This window comes from Oratosquilla oratoria, chromosome 26 (genome assembly GCF_046742065.1).
Source record: "Oratosquilla oratoria isolate Oo_2021 chromosome 26, ASM4674206v1, whole genome shotgun sequence".
NCBI classification, from domain to species: Eukaryota; Metazoa; Arthropoda; class Malacostraca; order Stomatopoda; family Squillidae; genus Oratosquilla; species Oratosquilla oratoria.
In genome coordinates, this window is record NC_134802.1 from 7,704,550 (window position 1) to 7,728,833 (window position 24,284).

Consider the following 24,284-nt stretch of genomic DNA (forward strand, 5'->3'; position numbering starts at 1 on the left):
GCTATCTTGAAGAGAGTCGGTAGTGAAATCGATAAGGCATTCAATTTCAAACCACCTGATGGCAGTTTGCTACCAGTCTGAAGAGAGACCATCCGAAAAGAGACCACTGTCTGAGTAGGAGAGACTGCCTGGTTACACGACTAGAATTGTCAGCCCAGAGCAGTGATTTCCAGCAATGCAACATCAAGACTTCAATTAACCCAATGCATCACTACATCAAACTTCAATCAAGTCACAAAAACTACCAGTACAACCCATCGAAGCCCAATATCAATCAAGCCCAGCACATCAGCTTCATGACTTCAATCAAGTCCTGTGCACCTACTTTGAGCTCACAAATCACCTCCGCCCACTCCAAATCCTTTCTCCGCCTGAAACAGCAGCAAGTCCATGCCCAGTCAAGTATACACACCGCCCCTCCAAACAACCATTGCACTTCTAACACTCCGCCCACCAACCAACCTTGCCAACCATCCGGCAAAGCCATCTGACATGTCATGTCATCAAACACATTATGAAGCATTCTCCCAATCCACTCCATAAGTAACACCACTTATCTCTTGTTCCCCTACTTCTATCTTGTTAACCTAGTTGTATCTAATGGGAAGGAGAGCTATGCTTGTGATGTCCCATATTTGTATCTCTCCATATCTAGTTGGCTCTTAAATTCTTGTATTGTTTTTGCACATACTGCTCTTTCATCTGATATGTTCCATACATCCACCACTCTGTGGAGAGAGCTGTTCTTTTCCAGGTCTCTTCTGTAACTGTCTTTTTTGAGCTTTCCATGTCCTTTAGTGCTTCTCTTACCCCAATTTGGTAAGTCTTCTCTATCAAGGACTTTTATACTTTTCATAATTCTGTAGATGGTCAACAAGTCATCTCTTTCTCTTTGTTCCAGAGTCAGCAACTCCAATTTTAACAATCTTTCTCCATATGAGAGTTTTGAAAGTGTTGGGGCTATCTTCGTAGTTGCTCTCTGGATTCTCTCAATGTTCTTTATATTCTTTTTAGTACTGGGTGACCATAATGTCGCTGTATACTCCAATTTAGGCCTTATCAATATGGCTATTATTTTCTTTACCATTTCTTCATCCAAGTAAAAGCCACTTTTATCGATCTTAGCAAGTTAAAGGTTTTCCCGACAATTTTATTTATATGTTTGCCAGGGAACATATCTTTTGTGATGATCACTCCCAGGTCTTTTTCAGGTCCTTCTTTCCTTATTTCTTTTTTACCAATTTTATATTGTCCTGATATACTTTTTTTCTTTCTTTTTCCAAATTCCATTATGCTACATTTTTTAATGTTGAATTCCACTTCCTACTTCTGACTCCATTCCCAAACCCTGTTCAGATCTCTCTGTAGTGAATCACAGTCTGTTTCAGTTCTCACTTTCTTTAACAATTTTGCATCATCTGATAAGAAGCTCATGTAACATTTCAGATCCTCATCCATGTCATTCACATAGATACCAAACATCATTGGAGCCAACACTGATCCTTTTGGGACTCCACTAATTACCTACCAAGTAGCAGTCATCTCTGAGCACTACTCTCATTTTTCTTCCATGCAAAAAGTCCTCCATACATTTCAATAGTTTACCTTGTATCCCTTTTGTGGTTTCCAGTTTTCTTGATAGTTTTGTGTGTGGGACTATCAAAAGTTTTTTTTGTAGATCTAGAAAAGCACAATTGGCCCATCTGTCCCTTTCTTGTATTATATCTAGTAGTCCTGAGTAAAAACAGATCAAATTAGTGGTACATGATCTTCCCTGTCTAAATCAGAATTGCATCAGAATCAATATATTGTTATCCTGCAGATGTTTTATCTATTTACTTTTTTTTTTAACTTTTTCAGATTCTAGCTACTGTGCTTGTAAGGGAAACCAGTCTGTAATTTGTTGGGTCTTCCTTATTTCCTTTATAAATTGGTATATCATCATTTTTCCAGTCTTCTAGCATTTTTCCTTCTTTGAGCAACTTATTATGTTGTATATTTTGTCTGGTAGTTGTTCTTTACATTCTTTTAATATCCAATTTGCTGTTCCATCTGGGCCATACGATTTCCTGACATGTGAATGGTAAACTTAAAAACAAACAGGAAATGGTGAAACTACACCAAGGGAATATAGAATACACAGAAGAATTAGAAATGGCCGAAGTCATGAACAATCACTTTAAATCAGTCTTCACCAGAGAGAAAATACAAAATTGGGGCGTAGATAATAACAAGCAATCTCCCCACATGAGTGAGTTTACAACACAAAAAGAAATATCAGAACACCTATCAAACCTTGACGTCAGAGAATCACATGGCCTGGATGGAATTGCAAATTGGATTCTAAAGGAATGCAAAGAAGAGCTAACGGACAAAATACACAACATAATAAATAACTCACTCAAAGAAGGAAAGATACCTAAAGACTGGAAAAATGCTAACATTGTACCAATATATAAAGGAGGAAACAAGGAAGAACCCACCAACTATAGGCCAGTATCACTAACAAGCACTATAGCCAACATTTGTGTGAAAATCATCAAGAATAGATGGGTAAAACATCTGGAAGACAATAACATAATAAACCCAAGACAATTTGGGTTCAGACAAGGAAGATCATGCACCACAAACTTAATATGCTTCTACTCAAGATTAATAGACATAGTGCAAGAAAGAAATGGATGGGCTGATTGTGCATTCCTAGACTTGCAAAAAGCTTTTGACAAAGTACCACACAGAAAATTACTAAAAAAAGCTGGAACACATAGGAGGAATACAAGGGAACCTATTAAAATGGATGGAGGACTTCCTGACTGGTAGAAAGATGAGAGTAGTGCTCAGAGAAAAATATTCAGATTGGAAAGAGGTGATCAGTGGAGTACCGCAAGGATCTATATTGGCACCAATAATATTTGCTATTTATGTGAATGACATGGACGAGAATGTGAAATATTACATGAGCTTCTTTGCAGACGACGCCAAACTGTTAAGGAAAGTTGAAACTGATAAGGACTGTGAAGCACTGCAGGAAGACCTGAATAAGGTATGGAACTGGAGTCAGAAATGGGAAGTGGACTTTAATACTAATTGTAGCATAATGGAGTTTGGAAAAAGCAAAAATAGAATATCAGGAATAACAATTGGAACTAAGTAGGTAAAGAGGGTAGGATCCGAAAAAGATTTGGGGGCAATTATCACAAACGACCTGTCCTATGATAAACAGAATAACAAAATGTGGCATTTGCATACTTGGACGAAGACATGATAAAAAAAAAATATTGGTTACATTGATAAGGCCTAGACTAGAGTATGTGGCAACATTGTGGTCCCCCAGTACCAAAAAGAATATAAAGAAAATAGAAAGAATCCAAAGAGCAGCAACAAAAATGGCACTTGCACTTGCAAACCTATCATATGAGGAGAGATTGGCTAAACTGGACTTACCGACACTGGAACAAAGAAGAGAGGTGACCTACTGACCATCTACAGAATCATGAAAGGCACAGAGATACTTGATAGAGAGGACTTACTAAACTGGGACAAGAGAAACACAAGAGGACATGGAAAGAAAATAAAAAAACATAGCTACAGAAGAGAACTAAAGAAAAACAGTTTTCCACATATAGTGGACACTTGGAACAAACTGGACAAAAAAATAGTAAGCGCAAAAACCATTCATGAGTTTAAAAGCAAACTAGACACTGAGATACAAAGGCGGGACACCACGAGCATAGCTCCCCTTCCCGCAAAATACAACTAGGTAAATTTCCCCAGGTGACTCCAACAGGACACTAGGGAACCAAGCCCAGTGCACTGTATTTAGGATCAGTAGTTCTAAGCAACTTCATTCTACCACAAATCCCTACCCAGTCTACATATCACCCCTCTACAACTATCCCCCCCCAAAGCGACAATTGCAACTTCAACCAACCCACATTGCCAGCCATCATGAGTACCAACAAAACACGTACAACTTATTTTCTTTACTTTTTTTTTTTTTTTAGACCTTCAGGTATGGAGCCTGCCAAGAACTTTGCATTGGCCAGAGGTGGACCTTGACCCTGCACACTACTGTGTCAATCAAGCATAGCCAATGAGAGTGACCTCAACACTCTACCCACCATGACCCTCCACCCACTCCCTCCATGCCATGACCCACAGCAAGGACCAATCCAACCATCTCTACCTCCTCTGCCTGAGATACAAGCAGCACAAAGAAACAAGTCAATCTAAATCAAACACCATCACCAGCTTCTTCCAAGCACTGTCAGTCACCATCCAACAGTGAATCTTGACTACACATCAAATAAACATAAATCTATGATAAGTACCCTGTTTCCCAAATCTTTACATATAACTACACGAAATGTAAACACATTCAATACAAATAGAAAGATACAAACTAATAAGTCCATATACATATAAGAGAAACAATTATTAATCAATGCATTAAACAGAATCCACATAAAGACATAGTGATACAAAATTCACTCTCAATTCTTCAAATCAAGATAACAAAAAATTCAACTGAATCAACATTCATAAGACAAAGTAAATGATACACAACGAAATCTTCAAATCCACATAGATCCACCAAAATAACTGTACACTCATCCAACTAAATACAAATCAACAAATACTACAAATAATATAGATAATATTCTATACATAATACCAAACACCATGTAAACATATCAAATCTCAGAAATATAGAAATCAATAATTACATACCAAACATCTCCCAGTGCATTTTTGACACAATATACTTGCAAAATATTTTTCAAACTCATTCTATAAAATATCAAAGAGAATTCACCTCTCAAGTAGATGCTACAATATCAAGAAACACTAACCATAATACCAACCCCCCATCATGTATTTTTAGAAACCCATATATAACAACTCAATATCACATAAACTTAAACTACTTAAGATGATCACACACAACAATATGAACACCTGAGCATATTTCATCACACCCAACCCCACCTGCCCCTAGAAAGACTCACAGGCAGTCACCCAGAGCCAACACATAAAATAAAACCATAGAAAACATAACAAATCCCACAATGAACAATACCAACACATAAAGCTGAAACCATGCATTTAGACTATTCCACCTATAAGAGATGCAAGATGTCGTGCGCTTCACAGTAATAATGATCCCTTACTTACCAAACCTATTCCATCTATAAAAAACTTTCCTACCTTCCTTCAGATCGTGATGACCCAGGAATACTACACAATCACATTTTAATAATATCAAACTCAAAATTATACTAAGCTCATTAATTACAAACATAATATAACCATCTCCAATATAAGTCTAAACTTAAATTGCACAAACTCCCATGCATTACACCTGAATATATAAAATATTCTGACCTTACCAACTCAACTCTAAAACAATACAACTCTGACAAACCCAACCAACATACAGAAAGATCTTGCACTAAATTCAAGAGACACACCCTCAAGATAAAATAACAAAACTTTCTACACAAAAGATGGTCAATCATTATTTCATACCATAAACAATAATCAAAAACCATACACGAAATGTAATACTTACATACAAAACCCTCCATCACATTGTTTTTAAACTCAATGTCAACTTCATTGAACAAAATGAAAACAAACCCACAGAATTCCATAATCAATATACAAGAGTGACACAAATAACTTAATTTACAAAAATGGGAGGGTTTTAAGAGGTCATGGGAGCAAAATAAAAAAGACCACATGTCTAAAGGATATGAAGAAATACAGTTTTACATATACAGTCGTACCTCGGTACTCGACCATAATCCGTTCTGAGGTGGTGGTCGAGCACTGATTTGTTCGAACACCGAAACCAATTTTCCCCTTATCACTGTCTTTCTTTGGACCCATTATTAAGGGCTAGAGGAACACGAAAAAGTTTAAATCTGGGAAGAAATACTCGAACAAACTGCGTACGTCTTACTCCGCTGGCGGTCTGAGTCGAACTGACGCTTACCTGCTGTTCGAGCTAGTCGAGTACCGAAAATCTGTTCGAGGTCCGATGTATTTTCTACTCGAATTTTTTGGTCGAGCACCGATTTGGTCGAGTATAGAGGCGGTCGAGTACCGAGGTATGACTGTAGATGCATAGATGCTTTGAATAGCTTAGAAAGTGATATGGCCTAAGCTCAAACAATACATAAGTTCAAATCTAAATATGATAATCGAAATTCAAGAATACAGATCAAGTTGGAAATGTACATGAATTTGAGGCTCGGTATGATAAAAAAATTAGAGAATAGGAGACAGGACCCAATGAACATTGCTCCTTTCCTGTATACTACAGTTAGGTAAATACATTTGCTCCATCGATCATCATTTATTCATGCTCACTTACCTGCCCAATTTCACTTCCTCTCTTTTGCTGCTTCCATAATATCTTTCAATCTATACTGATCCCTTACCCAACATGATCTTTTCCTTTTTTCAGTGTTATTTCCACCACTGAATTCTCCATTCTCCTCGAACTCCATAGCTGTCTCCATTGCCTTCATCAGCTTCCAAGTTTCACATCTGTAGATTATTGCTGGCTGTATACAGCGATTGTAAACTTTACATTTCAAACACAGAGGTAGCCTCTCATGATCTTATACCAATTTTTTCAATCAATTGTAATATACCATTTTATTTTATCATGAATTTTAGTCACTTTTACCATCTGTCCTAAATGTTTATACTTTTAAGGGCTCTAACCAATGATTACAATTCCTTTACTTTGAACTTGAACTTTCATGTGTTTTTTTATCATTATTATGATTATAATTAACAATGTTCAATGAATTCCTAAGGTACATATAGAAACTACCATATCTTGAAATAATGTGTCAACATTTGGAAACAGTTTGTGAACATTTGTAAGGACGAAAAAAAAAAAAAAAAAAAAAAGCAGTCTTTCACACCAAGACTTGGTACTAAAAAATTGCTCTATACAGGAGAAAATTAGGAATGAATTAGAATTGAAATATAGAGAACGAGTGATTTGGGGTAAAGGTGGGGTTGCATCAGGTATATGTTATGTTGCTATGGCTGTTCAATGTGTACATGAATGGGGTGGTGCAGGAGATAAATGCAAGGGTAATGGGGAGGGGACTGGAGATGGTTAAAGATAATGGAGAGAAGTGGGAGGTGAGCCAGTTGTTTACAGATGAGACTGCATTTGTGGCAGGGTCAGAGGGGGAGTGATGGAGTTTGAGAAGGTATGTGATAGGAGAAAGTTGGAATTAAATGTGGATAAAAGTAAGGTAATGAGACTACAAGGTGAGGGGATGGCAGCGAGTTTTAAGTAAATCTTAACCCCTTACCCAGCAAGGACATGTAAACTCATCTTCACCCAATTTTTCTTTTTCAGAGTGTGACGAGTAAACTCATCCAAACATAATGTTTCAAAAACAGGCATAGATGAGTATAATTGTGAGCTAGGGCCCTTCTCAGCCATCAATGAGTATACTCAGTGAATCATACATCTGGTAGCTGTGTCTCTTCTGCCTTGGGATGCATTTGTTAGTGATAAGGTATCAGTCAAATGAAGCAGACTCATTGCTTTTGAGCACATACACTCACTTTTTTTTATGAGTTATGCCCAGATGTCAAGCTAAGAAGATGAGAATGAATATGAAGCTTCAATTAGATGCTTGGATACATCAGATGTGAATGCAAGTTCATTTGACAATGGCTTTTCTTTCTCAAGTGAGGAGGATTAATGACATTGGTGTCAACATGATGTGTCTGAACAAAACATACTTTCTCCACCACTATGCTTCTCATTCAGTTGAAATCCTGGATTATCAATTGTATAATATGATATAAAAAGAGTAAAATAAGTCTGTAACTTCCCTTTACTTTTGATTCCAAAGTTGGGAAAAAGACAATAAAAAAGGTAAGATGAGTTTTATCTTGTTTTTGTTGGAAATGGTATCTTTAAAATAAAATTCCAAGTAAAATATTAGTAATAGATAAAAATAAAAGTTATTTCCATAATCAGTATGAAAAATACTGTAAAAAGCAATAAATAAAAATTGTCTTAAAATGAAACGTTTCCCCCCAAAAAAAGTTGCCGGGTAAGGGGCCCAATGTACGTTGATTTTCATTTTTTTTTTTTATATAATTGTCTTTTGATAACATGAAAAAGTAGTCACAGTTGAATACCGTATTTTCCGACTTAAAATGCGCATCGGGTTATAATGCGCACCCATGCACTTCGTTATCTCAGTACACAGATAGCGCGCACCGACGTATAACGCGCATGCCCGATCGCATTTGTCTATAACACAGTTTTACCTCGGTATTTATATCACGTGAACGAGGTTACATGGAGAAGTATTTTTCATTGGCTAGAGCCACCACTGGGAAATCTGTTGATTTGTCACTAAATTAAGTGTCAGTTTAGGCATCAATCAGGACACAACTAAGAAAAAGTCGGAACTACATGTACCGGTATATGACTCATGTTGTGCGTTGGTCCCTTATTACTTTGTAGCTTAAATAGTTTGTAGGAAATATGATCTAAAAAAAGTTTATTGAAAGTAAAATATACAGAAAAAATTCGGGATTTTTACAGAAAATGTTCATTTTATATCTTGAGGAAATAATTCGTCTTTACCATTTTCTATTTAATACTGAAACAAACTACAGACTGTTTCGTTTTAGCTTTGAACCTGCAATGACAGTGGTGAAATACGACAGTCTCTCATCGAGGTGACGTTTAGTTAATATAACTCCAGAAAGAGGGTGTTGTAGTCAGGTGTTTGACACGAGTTTATGAACAGCCGCAACGGAATTTGTACCATACCTAAAGTGAAGCAATAAAGCCACCATAAAGATTCAAACTAGGATGCTGTGAACATGGGCAAATATCATGAATATTGATCATTTTTCATGGTGTTTAGGCCTATTTAAACATGAAAAATAAGATTCGATAGATACCTACCTTTACCAAATATTTATATACGGTAGCCCATGCTGGTGTATTCTTTCATGTTACCACGGCTGTTCTTCTTGTTCTCACGGAACGTCACGGAGAAGTGTGCCTCCCGACTTTGTGACAGCCAACATCGTCATGTTGTTGTGAAAAAAATTACACACACAGCCGCAGAATTTTTATTGTAGGCCGTAGATAATGCGCACCACCGGATAACGCGCAACCCCCCATTTTTAGGCCCTTCCAACGGAAAAAAGTCGCGCACTATACGCCGGAAAATACGGTATGTCTGTATCTGTGACCACTGTCAGCATAAGACCAGAGACATATGGGTTTATGCTAAATGAGTTGACAGTGTAAGGTTGCAAATTCAGTGAGTTCTTTCCCTCTCATTTATGTTTTCCATACATTATGAAAGATATAGGCCATATCCAGAATCAATATGCATGTATATACCATCTTACTAGATCTATATGCCTCATGAATGTCCTCTAATTAATATATATAAATATATATATATATATTTGGGATAAAGGCCATTCAGAATACATGTTCTGTTGAAGTCGACTGCTGTCGACTTCAACAGAACATATATATATATATATATATATATATATATATTTATACATATATATACAGGGTGTCCCAGAAGTCACGCACCATCCAGGTTTTCATAAAAATACATATGAATAGCAATTTTATTGATCATAATCATAACAGATGCTCAAATTGTTCACCCCCTACATTGACACATGCATCAATTCTCTTTATAAAACTGTCTTTCACTCTTCTGAGGGTTCAGTGTTGATCAAACGGCAGACAGTGGTGTGGCTCAATGGTTGTTTTCGCTCAGGATGATTGCAGTTGAAGTCTTGAGCTACAGAGCGATATGTCGCTCCATCTCTTCCACACATAAAAACCAATTTAACTCTTTCTTCTACTATTAGTTTCTCACCCATAATATAAAATCAAATCTGAAAAATAGAAAAAAATAAAGAACAGTATATGGTGCACGACTTCTGGGACACCCTGTATATATATATATGTGTGTGTGTATATATATATATATATATATATATATAAAATCAGTGCTAAAACTGACCAAATTTTACACAAAACATGTAGATAATGAGCAATGCTCATTTGGTCCCATCTCCTATTCTCTAAATATCCTACCTAGCCTCAAATTCATGTACAGTTCCTACTTAATCTAAAGTAAAAGCTCTCTTATCCGGCATCACTGGGACCAAAGGCATGCCGGATACTTGAAGGGGTTTCTAAAGTAAGTGAAGGGGTACAGAAATATGTCTACAATCACCCCCTTTACTCACTATTAATGTCAGTTAACATATAGTATCACATACCATAACATAAACAAAGCATCACATGATTGCGGCGTCACCACCTCACTCGCCAACATACAGTTCATCACTAGACATTAACCTTCTCTGTACTTTTCTGAAGGGGTTACTAAAATAAGTGATGGGTTACAAAAGCAATGTCCAGCTTCCTTATTCCTTGCTGAGTCTTGAATTGGTGTAGCCAACCATCTGAGGACTGGCATGTTTCCGCTTCACCCATCTTCTTTGCTAGGTCCCTTTTTCTTGCAGCATGGGGCCTGTTATTGATACTCCTTCGGATTTTTTCAGGCAAAACCACTCATACAACACTGTCAATCATGTCCCCACACTGATATTGTAAAGTGTGACTGTTTTCAGCAGCTTTTGGGGTATCTGTCCCCTTCATAAATTCACGTAACTTCTTCGATTGGGCCTTAATATTGTAGATGGTTGATGAGCCTATGCCGAATTCGTCATGAGTATTTTCTGTTTTCCCCTTTCTCTAAATGTTTGCAAATGTCCACCTTCTGCCTAAGTGTAAGCACAACACGTTTCTGTTTATCAACTTTGGGCATGATGAAAGTTTACAGGGGAACACTTGAGCAAGAATGTAGCTGAACTGAGCGGAGACAAACACAAATGTGGCACATGTGAGACTGAACAGTGTGGGCAGTGGGCTATGGCGGGTGGCGTGAAACTGACCCAGACATGCACTCTGGTGATGGCGGAAACAATTAAAGCCTCGCGTGGGAAATTTTATCAATTTGTATTGATTTCATATAGATTTTTATGGATTTTAATGCTCGGAAAAAATATGCTGGATACTTGAAGTTGCCGGATACCTGAATGATGGATAAGAGGGCTTTTACTGTATATCCTTGATTTCCAATTATCATATTTAGACTTGAACTTGTATATTGTTTGAGCTTGGGCTATACCACTTCCTAAGCTATTCCTGGTATTTATGCATCTATTTGGAAAACTGCATTTCTTCACATCCTTTGGACATGTGGTTTTTCTTAATTTGCTCCCATGACCTCTTAAGTTTTCACATCTTTAATTACAAGATCTCTTCTGTCATTGCAATTTATCCCCTACAGTGACCTGAATACTGTAATCATATCACCTCTTTCTCTTCAATCTTTCAAAGTTAGTAGATCCAGTACTTTTAGTCTTCCTCATATGATTTATCTGCCTGGCTGTGGACCAGTTTGGTTGCTGCCTTTTGTGTTCTCTTGATCTTGCTTATATTCTTCACTGTCAGGACCATACTACTGACATATATTCCAGTCATGGATGAATCAGGGTTTCAATGAGTTTTTTCATCATCTCTTCAACCATATAATGAAATGCCACTTTGATCTTCTGCAGTAGTCTGTATGTCTCTCTCACAATCTTACTGATATGTCTGTCAGGTAACAGGTTGTCTTTTATCAACACTCCCAAATCTTTCTCCTCTTTTGCTTTTGTAATGGATTCACTTCCCAAGGAATAGTTTAAGGATGGTCTTTTGCCACTACTGCCCATTTCCAGTACTTTGCACTTTTTGGTACTTAACTTCGTTTCCCATTCTTGGCTCCATGCAAAAAAGTGTCTAGATCTTTTGGCAATAGTCTAGTCCTCATTTATTTTTCACTCTTCTCATGATTTTTGCATCATCTGCAAACATGTTGGCATAGCTTGTTGTTCTTTCCATCATGTCACTGACATAGGCAAGAAACATTATTGGTGCAAGTACTGAACCTTGTGGTACTTTACTCATTACTACTTTCCACCTTGACATCTTATCCTTTACAAGTATCTTCCTGTATCTTTCCTTCAAAAAGATCTTTCATTCAACTAGATTGCCTCTTAGTCCTCCAACATGCTCAAATTTCCACTAAAGTCAACTGTGAGGTATTCCACCAAATGCTTTTTCTAGATCCAGGTACACACAGTCCACCCACCCCTCTCTTACATCGCATCAATCACTCTTGAGTAAAAGTTTAAAAGGTCTGACACACACAACCTTTCAGATCTGAAAACAAACTGGATGTCTGTCAGAATGTTCATTTTTTCATGATATTTGGTCCATAGCTCTTTCACAATCCTTTCACATAATTTCTCTATTGTGTTGGTCAATGATCCCAGCCTATTAGTTAGTGGTGTCTTCTTATTTCCGCCTTTGTGAATTGGCACCACATTTGCCCCCTTTCCTATCAGGCGGCACAATGCCTTCTTTCAATGAACATGTAATAAGACTGTTAATCTTGTCTTCTAATTGTTTCCTACATCCTTTAAGTATCCAGTTTGAGATCCTGTCAGGTCCTTAAGTTTTTGTCAGATCCAAAGTTCCCAACAGATTGACCATTTCCCTTACTTCCACATTTATATATTTTAAACCTGATTTTTGCTCCCCTCACTTTCCTACAAAAGGTGCTCTCTTTTGAGAAGACTGATTGGAAACTTTCATTCATTATTTCTGCCTGAACTGAGCCTTCTTTTAAGATCTCACTACCCACAATTAACTTTGTGATAACTTTCCTGTGTCTTAATTTGCCATTTGTAAACCTGTAAAACAATTTCGGTTGATTTTTTAATTTACCTACTACACCTCTTTCAAAACTGTTTTCTTTCTCCCTGCATATTCGTGTACAGTCATCCTTAGTTTTTTATTGCTTCTCTTCCTCCATTTTCCCCAAGCCTTGCCCCTGGCCTTTTTTGCAATCACACTTTTTGTTAAACCAGTCTTGTTTCTACTTCTTCCTCCCACTAGTCTTTGGCACATGTTTGTTCACTCCTAGGTTGTAAATGTCAAGAAAGATTTCCCATTTCCTCCTTATTCCTGTGGTATTCATGAATTCCTCCCAGTTTGCTTCTTCAAAGAATTTTTTCAACCCTAAGTAATCTGCTTTCCTAAAATTGAGTCTCCCTTGCCTGTGTGATTCATTCCTTGGCTCTATTTCCTCATCCTCCAGCTGAAATTCAATTGTTACATGGTCACTTTTTCCTATGGGGCAAAGGTAGTTCAATGAGCTGATGATGTCTGGCTCTTTGGTTAGTAACAGATCTAATCTTGTGGGAATGTCATTTCTTACCTGGGTCACTTCCTTTACCCACTGGGTCAATGCATTTGCCATTGCTATGCTTAACAGGGTATTTCACCAGGAATCTGCTTTACCGCTTGCTTCCCATTCCTCCCGGATGACCTCACTGCAATTAAAGTCTCCAATAAGGACTATATTGCTACTTTATTCAATATTTTTCTTTAGGAAAAGAGCTGTATCTAATAACATTTCAAGATATTCAGCTTCATTCTAAGCTCTTGTCTTGGGGGTACATATACTACCATGAAGTATCATTTTCTGCCCTTTAGTACTAATCTTTGGGTGAATTGTTTCAGCCTCACTTCCACCTTTATGTTATTTCTCATCACAAACATTACCCCTCCACCTAATTTATCTTCTGTCTCTTCTCCAGGAGGATCTATTGTTCCCCAACTGTCAATAATTTTGTGAGTTTTGTTTCTGCAAAACAAAATATCAGGCTTGTTTATCCTTAAGTAGTCATTTATCTCCAACCTGGCTGATAGTAAACAATCAACATTAGCATGTGCTCCTCTAAGTTTCCTTATGGTCCTTCCTTTGCAATACTGGCTTCCTGTTTTTTTTTTTTAGAAGTCATTTCCTCACCTGATTGACAGCCCACTATAAAAAAAATGCTCTTTTTCTTCATCTGCCCTCCCATTATTTTTGGCTTTGGCTTCCTCTAAGAACTTTCTTGTCTTTGCTCATTCCTCTTCGTTAGCATCTTTCTTAATCCAAACATGTCTTTAGCTTTTCTTCTTGTGCTATTCCACGACTTGCTGATAACCTTGTTTGCTATGGCTGGAACTTTACTTTCATTGGATGTGTACCATTTCTCTTATATTGACCTTACTTATAATCTGTAGGTGACTCTAAGTCAACTCATGAAAACAACAATATGTAGTGTACAGTGGGGCACTTATAACTCAGTAAAATTTTATATAATGGGGTTCTCAAAAGGCTCCAACCACTGCTTGCAATTGTCATGTCTTGTGATGTATAGAAACCACATAGCTCACCCAAGCTTATTCATTAGGAAGCAGCTAATCTGGCAACTATCACAGTGATAATTTAATGGTCTTGACTCTCAAGAGTCAAATGTGGCTGCGTTAAATTAACACTGTTGATTCTGTATGGGTTAAGGGAGAGAGGCTTGAAGAAATGGATAGTCTTAAATATTTGGGGTCACATGTGGCAGGAAATGGAGAAGTGGGGATGAGTAAATTGTGTGTGATTAAAAAATATCATGAAAAATAGGCATCTGGAAATGAAGGGGTGATTATGCTGTTGATACTGTATGGGGCAGAGACTTAGAATTTAAGAGAAGAAGAGAGATGTTTAAAGGTCAACTGAGAAAGTTTTCAAAAAGTGGTGAATATTTGCTATATCTATGGCTTAGTCACTTTTTGATAAAATAATGCAAAAACAAATCCTAATTATTATACAATGTGATAAAAAGGCCTATCAACCTCCAGCTATTCTCATAAGGCTGTGACACCAAGCTTGCTGTTTACATTCTTACCTAGTTGAATTAGAGGGTGCTATGCTCATAGTGACCCATCTTTGTATCTTTCAGCATCAAGTTTGTTCTTAAATTCTTGTATAGTTTTAGCACACACTGTTGCCTCATCCAATTTGTTCCATTATAAAATGCCATGCTGCACTGCCAACTTGCTCAGTGATCTGTCATATTTTGTGTGTTGGCAAGGTTTTATCTAGTATTTAAAAATAGTTTATTGTGTCACTACAAATTGCAACAACGATTTGGTGAAACAAACATCAGCACTGGAATTGTATCACAAGGTTGTGTGCTTCTTTGCCCCGAAGTCCCAGCACTTTTTTATGAAGCAATGAAAGGAAGGCAAGTACATATGTAACTTCTTACATTTCTTGATGTAATTTCACTATGGTAATTCAGACACAATGGGGCTGAATTCATATTAAGAATGGTAAAATGTATGCATGGTGATTGAAAATTATCATTATTAACCCCTACAGCGTCAGCGGCATACATTGTATGCTGCAATTGTTTTATGGATTGAGTGTCAGCGGCATACATTGTATACCGCAAATTAAAAAAATCGCCAAAACTAGGCATTATGTCAAGGGTCAAATCTGTGGTAATGACCAAGTAGCCCTATCCACTGGCTATAAAAAGCACAAAAAAAAAAAATTATTGACAAAACTAGCAACCCTGGCAGGAATTTTTTGGGGGTAAATTGGGGTATAAAATTGGCCTTTAGGATGTAATTAAGGCAATTCTGTATGAAATGAAGTATGAGGAGGTGAAGTTGTACTTCGACAGGCAGGTGCTATTTAGAAAGTATTCAGACACATAGAACTGGCAATTTTGAACTGGCAATTTTCATGATAAATGCGTAATACAAAATGTGGCTGGGTAACAATGGTGTGATGGATGCTTACTAAAACATTACCAAAACAATAAGAAACACCACAATCACCTATCCAAGAAATCATAAAAAAAATATACTGAAAAATCAATTTACCACATAAAAAAGTGATAAACATTTGCCAAATAATCCACAAAAACTATTAATAAACACGTTTTCCGTAAGTGTTGGACTATTATGGGGGACTGTACATTGACTTGAAACATCATAAATGTCAAATTCCTTCGCTCTCTGAAATTCTAATGAAGCTTCCCTGAAAAAATACGACCTTGTTCTATCCATGTGAGGAGCGAACGAAAGTCTACAGATTTTCTATCAAACTTTTGCACGCATATCTCAATAAAATCAACCCAGTTTCTCCACTCATAGGCTAAGGTGAATCAAAATAAGCAAGATTGTTTTGTTTTATATAATTTTGAGTTGATTTAAGCACAAAAAAATATATATATATAAATAAATAAATAAATAAATAAATAAAAAAGGGCTCGATACAGGGGGCGGGGTGGGGGTTGGGATATATCCAACATTCGCCCGGTGACGTATGAGTTAATTTTCCATTTTCAGACTACTAAAGTGCTGCCCTTCATTTCAATGAAAATTCATGTAGAAAGCAGGAAAATGGAAAAAATAGAGAGCTGCAGTGGGCTATATCTTATCCTAAAGCCAAAACAGGTGTTGGAGTGACAAAGGAGAAGGCTCATCTAACATATGGTGAGTGTATGAAGCACTGTTGTGCTACATACTGCATCCAAACTGTGAAACTACATTGGAGTAATGTGATAAATTCAAAATACCTAAAAATTTGGCATTGTCCTGATATGATCAACTAAATAATAAAATGTACAAACCATAAATCTCCATTTTTATTTACAGAATATGTATAAAATTTACTTGGTGATTTACTGAGGTTACATTCTGAATATCCATCATACAAACTTGCAAGAGATGCCAAACTTCAGTCCACAATGAAAGTTCCTGAACCAGTCTGTTCCAAGTATGAAAAAACAAGAGAAGTCTGACATCATCCAGAAACAAAGGTCCAGGTTTAATTGTCCAACAGAGTGAATTTTTTCATATACCAAGGACAAATAGTACTCAGAATATATTAACAAGAATCTGAACTAAAGTCATTGCTGAAGGGTATTTAAATCCTGTGTAATGTCCATCTGGCATGGGCCATTTTTTCCTAATTTGGTCACTGGCACACACTAGAAGGGGCAGGCAGTTTCTTTTGCCCAGTTGTTGCCAACACCACTAAACTATGATAGGCAAGATACCTGTACAGCCTGAAAGAAATACAAGTACCAATTTATGATTATTTATTTTGCTGTAAATTAATAAAAACATGCATTTTTAAAGTCTTCTACAAGCTACATGCTACCTGGAATAAAGTAAGAAGCTGAGCAAATGTTAGAAAATTTAATCAAAATTTCTTCTGCTTGTTCATAGGCCTATGGCATTCATGCCATAGGCCTAACCATGCTAACCTCCTTGCATGAACTGATGAACTATCCATGCATAGTGGACGTGGTCATCTTGGTAGTTGTGTGGATGTTTTTCCAACAAAATATAATCAAACCCAGCCCTGCTGGGCATGCTAAGGCCTGGTCCATCAACATCTGCTAGGTATTAGACCTACCATTTCATGCCTCCAGACCTTCATCCACACATCTAACGACAAACCAATGAATTCATGTGTCTGGTCTGGTGTGGTTGGTGGTGTGCATTTATGTATGTAAAGTGTGCATGCAGTAATGCATTCTGACGAACTCACTAGTTCTCATTTCCTATTTGTTCTGGGCATTCATCTTCTGAAGATTTCTCACTCTCAACATATTCTTCATCTTGTTTAGATATCCAAATTGGTTCGTACATATGTCCTTGTACCATACCCACATTCGAGGTTATCCAAACACGATCAATCTTCTTCACTCGATGTGAAACCCCCATTGTGTTACTCACTGGCAACCCTGACATCATCAGTTGCCCTAGTAGTAGAAAATGTAACTACAACATTGAAAAGTTCGTCTGCCACCAGGCACTTTTAAGATCATGCTATTTGGATATAATCAAGACTATAATATGCTAGAAGCATGCATTTTTAGTATTCTAACTTCTAAGTTATATTTTCATGTATGACTTAACAAAAAATAAAGAAATCCGAAACCTTTTCAGTTGACCTTTAAATGTATTTACCTAGTTGTATTTTGCAGGAAGGGGAGCTACGCTCGTGGTGTCCTGCCTTTGTATCTCGCAGTGTCTAGTTTGCTCTTAAACTCATGAATAGTTTTTGTGCACATTATTTCATTGTCCAGTTTGTTCCAACTGTCCACTACTCTATGTGGAAAACTGTTTTTCTTCAGATCTCTTCTGTAGCTATGTTTTCTTATTTTCTTTCCATGTCCTCTTGTGCTTCTCTTGTCCCAGTTTAACAAGTCCTCTCTATCGAGTATTTCTGTGCCTTTCATAATGCTGTAGATTGTCAGTAGATCACCTCTCTTCTTTGCTCCAGAGTCGGTAACTCCAGTTTAGCCAATCTCTCCTCATATGACAAGTTTGCAAGTGCAAGTGCCAATTTTGTTACTGCTCTCTGGATTCTTTCTATTTTCTTTATATTCTTTTTGGTACTGGGTGACCACAATGTTGCCACATATTCTAGTCTAGGCCTTATAAGTGTGACCAATGTTTTTTTAATCATTTCTTCATCCAAATATGTAAATGCCACTTTTATTGATCTTAGCAAGTTATAGGATTCTCCGACAATTTTGTTTATCTGTTTGTCATAGGACAAGTCGTTTGAGATAATTACACCCAAATCTTTTTCAGATCTCTCCTTCTTTACCTCCTTGGTTCCAATTTTATATTGTCCTGATATTCTGTTTTTGCTTTTTCCAAACTCCATTATGCTACACTTCTTAATATTGAAGTCCACTTCCCATTTCTGACTCCAGTTCCATACCTTATTCAGGTCTTCCTGTAATGATTCGCAATTCTTTTCAGTTTTTACTTTCATTAACAGTTTGGCGTCATCTCCAAAGAAGCTCGTGTAACATTTCACATCATCATCCATGTCATTCACATAAATAGCAAACATTATTGGAGCCAATACAGATCCTTGCAGTACCACTGATCACTTCTTTTCAATCTGAATATTTTTCTCTGAGCACTACTCTCATATTTCTACCAATCAGGAAGTCCTCTATCCATTTTAGTAGGTTCCCTTGTATCTCTCCTATATGTTCTAGTTTTTTAAATAATTTTTTGTGTGGTACTTTGTCAAAAGCTTTTTGTAAGTCCAGGAAGGCACAATCAGCCCATCCATTCCTTTCTTGCACTATGTCTATTAATCTTGAGTAGAAACATATTAAGTTTGTGGAACATGATCTTCCTTGTCTGAACCCAAATTGTCTTGGGTTTATTATATTGACGTCTTCCAGGTATTTTACCCATCTATTCTTGATTTTCTCACAAATGTTGGCTATAGTGCTTGTTAGTGAGACTGGCCTATAGTTTGTTGGTTCTTCCTTGTTACTGGTACAATGTTAGCATTTTTCCAGTCTTTTGGTATTTTTCCTTCTTTGAGTGAGCAATTTATTATGTTATGTATTTTGTCCATTAGTTCTTCTTTGCATTCTTTTAGAATCCAATTTGCAATTCCATACGGGCCATGTGATTTCCTGATGTCAAGATTTGATAGGTTTTCCAATATTTCTTTTTGTATTTACCTAGTTGTATTATATGGGAAGGGAGCTATGCTTGTGGTGACCCATCTTTGTATCTCTCAGCATCAAGTTTTTTCTTAAAATCTTGAATAGTGTTTGCACACACTGTTTCTTGGTCTAATTTGTTCCATGTATCTATCACTCTGTGTGGGAAGCTATTTTTTTTTTTTTTTTCAGATCTCTTCTATAATAATTTTTTTTTTTTTCGTGTCCTCTTGTTTTTGCATTGTCCCATTTCAACAAGTCATTCTTATCTAAGGTTACCATTCCCTTCATAATTCTATAGATAGTTAGTAAGTCTCCTCTTTCCCTTCTTTGTTCCAGAATTGTTAATTTTAATTTGGACAGTCTTTGTTCATATGTCATTTTGGAAAGAGTTGGTGCCAATTTTGTTGTTGCTTTCTGTATTCTTTCTAACTTCTTTATATTCTTTTTGGTACTGGGTGTCCATAGTGTTGCTGCATACTTGAGTTTTGGTCTTATTAGTGTAGTTAAATTTTTTTTTATCATTTCCTCGTCCAAATAGGCAAATACCACTTTTATTTACCTCAATAAATTGTAGGTTTCTCCGACTATTTTATCAATATGCTTATCCGGTGTCATGTCTTTGCTGATCATCACTCCAAGGTCTTTTTCCGAGTTTACTTTTTTGACCTCTTCTTTACCAATTTTATCTCTCGATATTCTGTTTTTACTTTTTCCAAAATCTATTATACTACATTTCTTGATATTAAATTTCACTTCCCACTTTTGAGTCCATTTCCAGATCTTGTCCAAGTCTTGTTGTAATGAGTTGCAATCCTCCTCTTTAGTATTTTTGCGTCGTCTGCAAAGAAATTCATATAACACTCTACTCCTTCATCCATGTCATTTATGTATATAGCAAACATGATCGGGGCTATACCCGTTGCACTGAGAACTGGCCGTTAGGGCGGAGCACTGGGAGTTCCCCTGTGGTGCCACATCTAATTATTTCATAATTTTATTTTATTTTATAATTCTATTTTATGATTTTATAATGTTGCCACATATGATTATATTATAATTTTTGTCACACACTACCACTGAGGTAAAAATCAAAGCAATGTTTTCTATACAAAGGTTTCGTTTCTTCGAGTCTAGATATGGCATATGGAAAAGAGAGAGCGACGTTGCCGCTACATCTAATCTCTGGCCCCGCCCCCCTCACACTGCATTCAGAAAACATTGCATCCACATGCACGTTCTCGCCATGGATGCCCATGTGTGGCAACACCGGGAAATCTCCTAGCCCCGCCTTATCGGTCATTTCTCCTTGCGCTGACTATAGTACTGATCCCTGCGGGACACCACTTATCATTTCTTCCCAATTTGAGAATTTGTCTCTAATTACTACTCTCATTTTCCTCCCAGTCAGGAAGTCTTTCATCCATTCCATTAATTTTCCTCTGATCCCACCTATTGATTCTATCTTCCTTATTAGTTTATTGTGTGGTACCTTATCAAATGCCTTTTGTAGGTCCAGAAAGGCAGTCTGCCAAACCATCTCTCTCTTGTATTATGTCTATTAATCTTGAGTAGAAGCAGATCAAGTTTGTTGTACATGATCTTCCTTGTCTGAATCCAAATTGATTTGGATTCAGTATAGTTTTTTCTTCCAAATGTTTAACCCATCTATTTTTGACAATCTTTTCGCAAATTTTTGCTACTGTGCTTGTCAGGGTGACCGGTCTGTAATTTGATGGGTCTTCCTTGTTTCCTCCCTTATAAATTGGTACAATGTTTGCATTCTTCCAGTCCTGCGGCACTTTTCCTTCTTTAAATGAGAATTTAATTATATTGTATATTATATCTGTTAATTCTTCCATGCATTCTTTCAGTATCCAATTTGCAATTCCGTCTGAACCTCGTGATTTTCTGACGTCAATGGTTTTGATTTGATTGATTGATTGATTTATGGAATTTTTGGCTTGAAGGCCAAGCGCCGGAGCCGGTAGGCCATTCAGCTCATATTTATCTTTCAGATTAAAAAAAATAATAATAAAAAATAAATAAAATAAAATAAAAATAAAATTCAAGTAAAACAGTTATAACATTAAACATTCATGAACAAACATCAACAACATACACTCACAAGCATTCATATACACAATTTTAAATTTCATAAAATAAATTTGTCTTTTAAAAACTTTAAAACATTTTTCACACGAGCTTCCTCCCCTAAAATTTCTTTATAAGATGAATCTGTTAAAAAATTTGCCCTACGTTTATCAGAGAATGCAGGGCACTGAGCTTAAATGTGTTTAATTGTTAAAACTACTTGCCAAGTGGGACATTGGGGGGCCAGCCTCTCTGCTCCACTTGCCATCAAAAATCTATGAGTGATGTAGGAATGGCCAATTCTCAATCTTGTCAAGACAATGATTGATCTTCTGTCCAAAGGAGGACACTTCCAAGGGTTCACCAAGGGGGTGAATCTCTTTTAGTTTAGAACTGCCATCCAGCCTTGTCCATTCTTCCTGCCACTTCCCCATTGTGTAACAATGAATTACTCCTTTGAAGTCCGTATGTGGGACTTTTCGGTCTGTTATTTGGTTGAGCCTAGTGGCGGCTTTGGCTGCAGCATTGGCCTGCTCATTTCCAGAGACACCCACATGGGACGGTACCCAGCAAAAGTTTACTTTTAGTTTCTTTCTGTTGTTTATGAGAATCAGCCATTCCTGCATTTCTTGGACTAAAAAATGATGAGGCAACAAATTATTTACAGAGGATAGAACGCTCATGGAATCCGTAAAAATAACAACGTTCCTACCACACGGAACAGAATTAAAAACAAACTTCAGGGCGTTGCTGACTGCCTGCAGTTCAGCAGTAAAAACAGAGCTAAAATGAGGCAACTTTCTCTTTAAAACTGTGCTATCAGTTACAACAGCACAAACAACACCATCTTGGGGTTTTGATCCATCTGTATAAATAAAAATTGCATCAGCATGTACTGATAAATGTTCTAAAAATTCACTTTTTAGCTCTACAGCAGTTCTATTTTTCTTCTTTTTAAGAGGACATATTTCAGTAGGGCATCGGTTCCAAGGAGGGAATTTGGGAGGCGTGATCTCAGCAATTGTGTTAGGAACAAGTCCTACCTTCTCTGTCCCAACTTCACATCTCACTTCTAAAGGTTTGGGCAGAGTACTTTTCCTTGGAGCTCTGTCTACCGGCTGCTTTACAAATTTGAAGTTTGGATTCTGTTTGGATGTAAAGACCCGAGATATATATCTAAGGCTTAATTCCTCCCTGCGAATATACAGGGGAGGAATTCCTGCGTCCACATACAAGCTATCCACTGGATATGTTCTATAGGCTCCCGAACAGATCCGTAAAGCCATATTGTGGACTATATCAAGCTTCTTCAGTGAACTTTTACATGCCGATCCATAAATTTGACATCCGTAATCCATTTTGCTAAGGCACAATGTTTGGTAAAGCCTTATTAAAGTTACACGATCTGCTCCCCAGTTCAAACAGGACACTACCTTTGGTATATTAAGTCGCTGTTTAACAGTGTATACAACCTCATTTATGTGATTTGTGAATGTCAACATTTTATCCAATACCAGACCCAAGTATTTTACTTCATCTTCATACGGTAATATGACACCCTCTGAGAATAGTGTTGGTATTTCTTCCTTGCGTCTTAGTCTGGAAAACCTTATGGCTTTGGTTTTTTCAGCAGAGAATCTGAAGCCCCTGCAATTAGCCCATGCTGTTGCTAAGTTAATAACCTCTTGAATCACAACTAACACCACAGTTGGACGAAAGAAAAAATTGCGTAAGCGGAACTATATATTTCGATTGCTACCTGCAATCCTCTTCAGTAGTACAAAGTGGCAGGGAGGAGGCTATCTTAAGTAGCAACCTCTTACAAAAGAAAGGGAACATGAGAAAATAAAGAACATCACTGCCCCAACCCTAGTTGACCTGAGGCTGACACGAGGTCGGGTCAGGGGGAGGGGGAGGAAGCTTGTTGACAATATTTTTGGTGATGAATAGTCCTGAAATGATGTCTGGGGTCCATTGACCCTTGGAAATATTCATCGTGGGCAGATAATCAATTAATGTTGATTCCACCATTTTCCTTCTGAACCCACACCCTGATTTATAAATGAGATCAGATTTCTCCCAGTCCATCCTGTGATTAAATTTATTAACGTGTTGAAACACTGCTGAATTTATTTGGCCATATCTAATCGACCTTTTGTGTTCATTTAATCTTGTCGGTAGGTCTCTCCCCGTCTGGCCAATGTATGAAAGGTTACAATCTTTACATGGAAGGGAGTAAACACCTGGGATATGTTCTTCCTTCAACCTCTGGTGAACATTAACAACTTTTTTATTAATAGTATTAGGGTAGTTATGAATTAAATTTACTTTCTCTTTGGGAAGAAACTTGGACAATTGACTGATGGACTCTGAGAAGGGGATGACTAGGGGATTTTGTCTCTCTTTCTTTGACTTAGTGGAAGGGTGTTTGAAAAAACTTGCTCTGGCTTGACTAAGGGCTTTAACCAGAAACCAATGAGGGTAGGCTAATTTTGTTAATTGGGACTTGATAGAAGTTAATTCGTGTTCTAAAAATTGGGGGCTACAAATCCTAAAGGCTCGGAGGAAAAGTCCCGAAGCTACACTCCTTTTAATGTGATCTGGGTGATGACTGAAGAAATGGAGGTAACTACCTGAATGAGTGTTCTTTCTAAAAACAGTAAAAGCAAGCTTATTCCCATTCTTCATGATTAACCCCTTCCATACGG

General features: G+C 37.1%; 2 protein-coding genes across 14 annotated transcripts in view; both read right to left on the reverse strand.

Annotated features, from left to right (window-relative positions):
• LOC143039374 (uncharacterized) overlaps window positions 1-24,284 on the reverse strand; it is a 1,426,499-nt gene that overhangs the window by 1,356,977 nt on the left and 45,238 nt on the right. Inside the window, exon 1 of one of the 13 annotated variants that reach the window (XM_076209286.1) lies at window positions 6,447-6,550. The exons of the other annotated variants lie outside the window; for them this stretch is intronic. The gene's annotated coding sequence lies outside the window, so the exon portion shown is untranslated. Of the gene's footprint in view, window positions 1-6,446; window positions 6,551-24,284 lie in introns of those variants that run through there. 13 annotated transcript variants of the gene reach the window in all.
• Window positions 16,295-24,284, reverse strand: part of LOC143039376 (uncharacterized) — a 41,116-nt gene continuing 33,126 nt past the window's right edge. Inside the window, exon 5 of the mRNA XM_076209298.1 lies at window positions 16,295-17,061. Coding sequence (XP_076065413.1) covers window positions 17,030-17,061 — 32 coding nt within the window. The 3' untranslated portion in view covers window positions 16,295-17,029. The remainder of the gene's footprint in view (window positions 17,062-24,284) is intronic.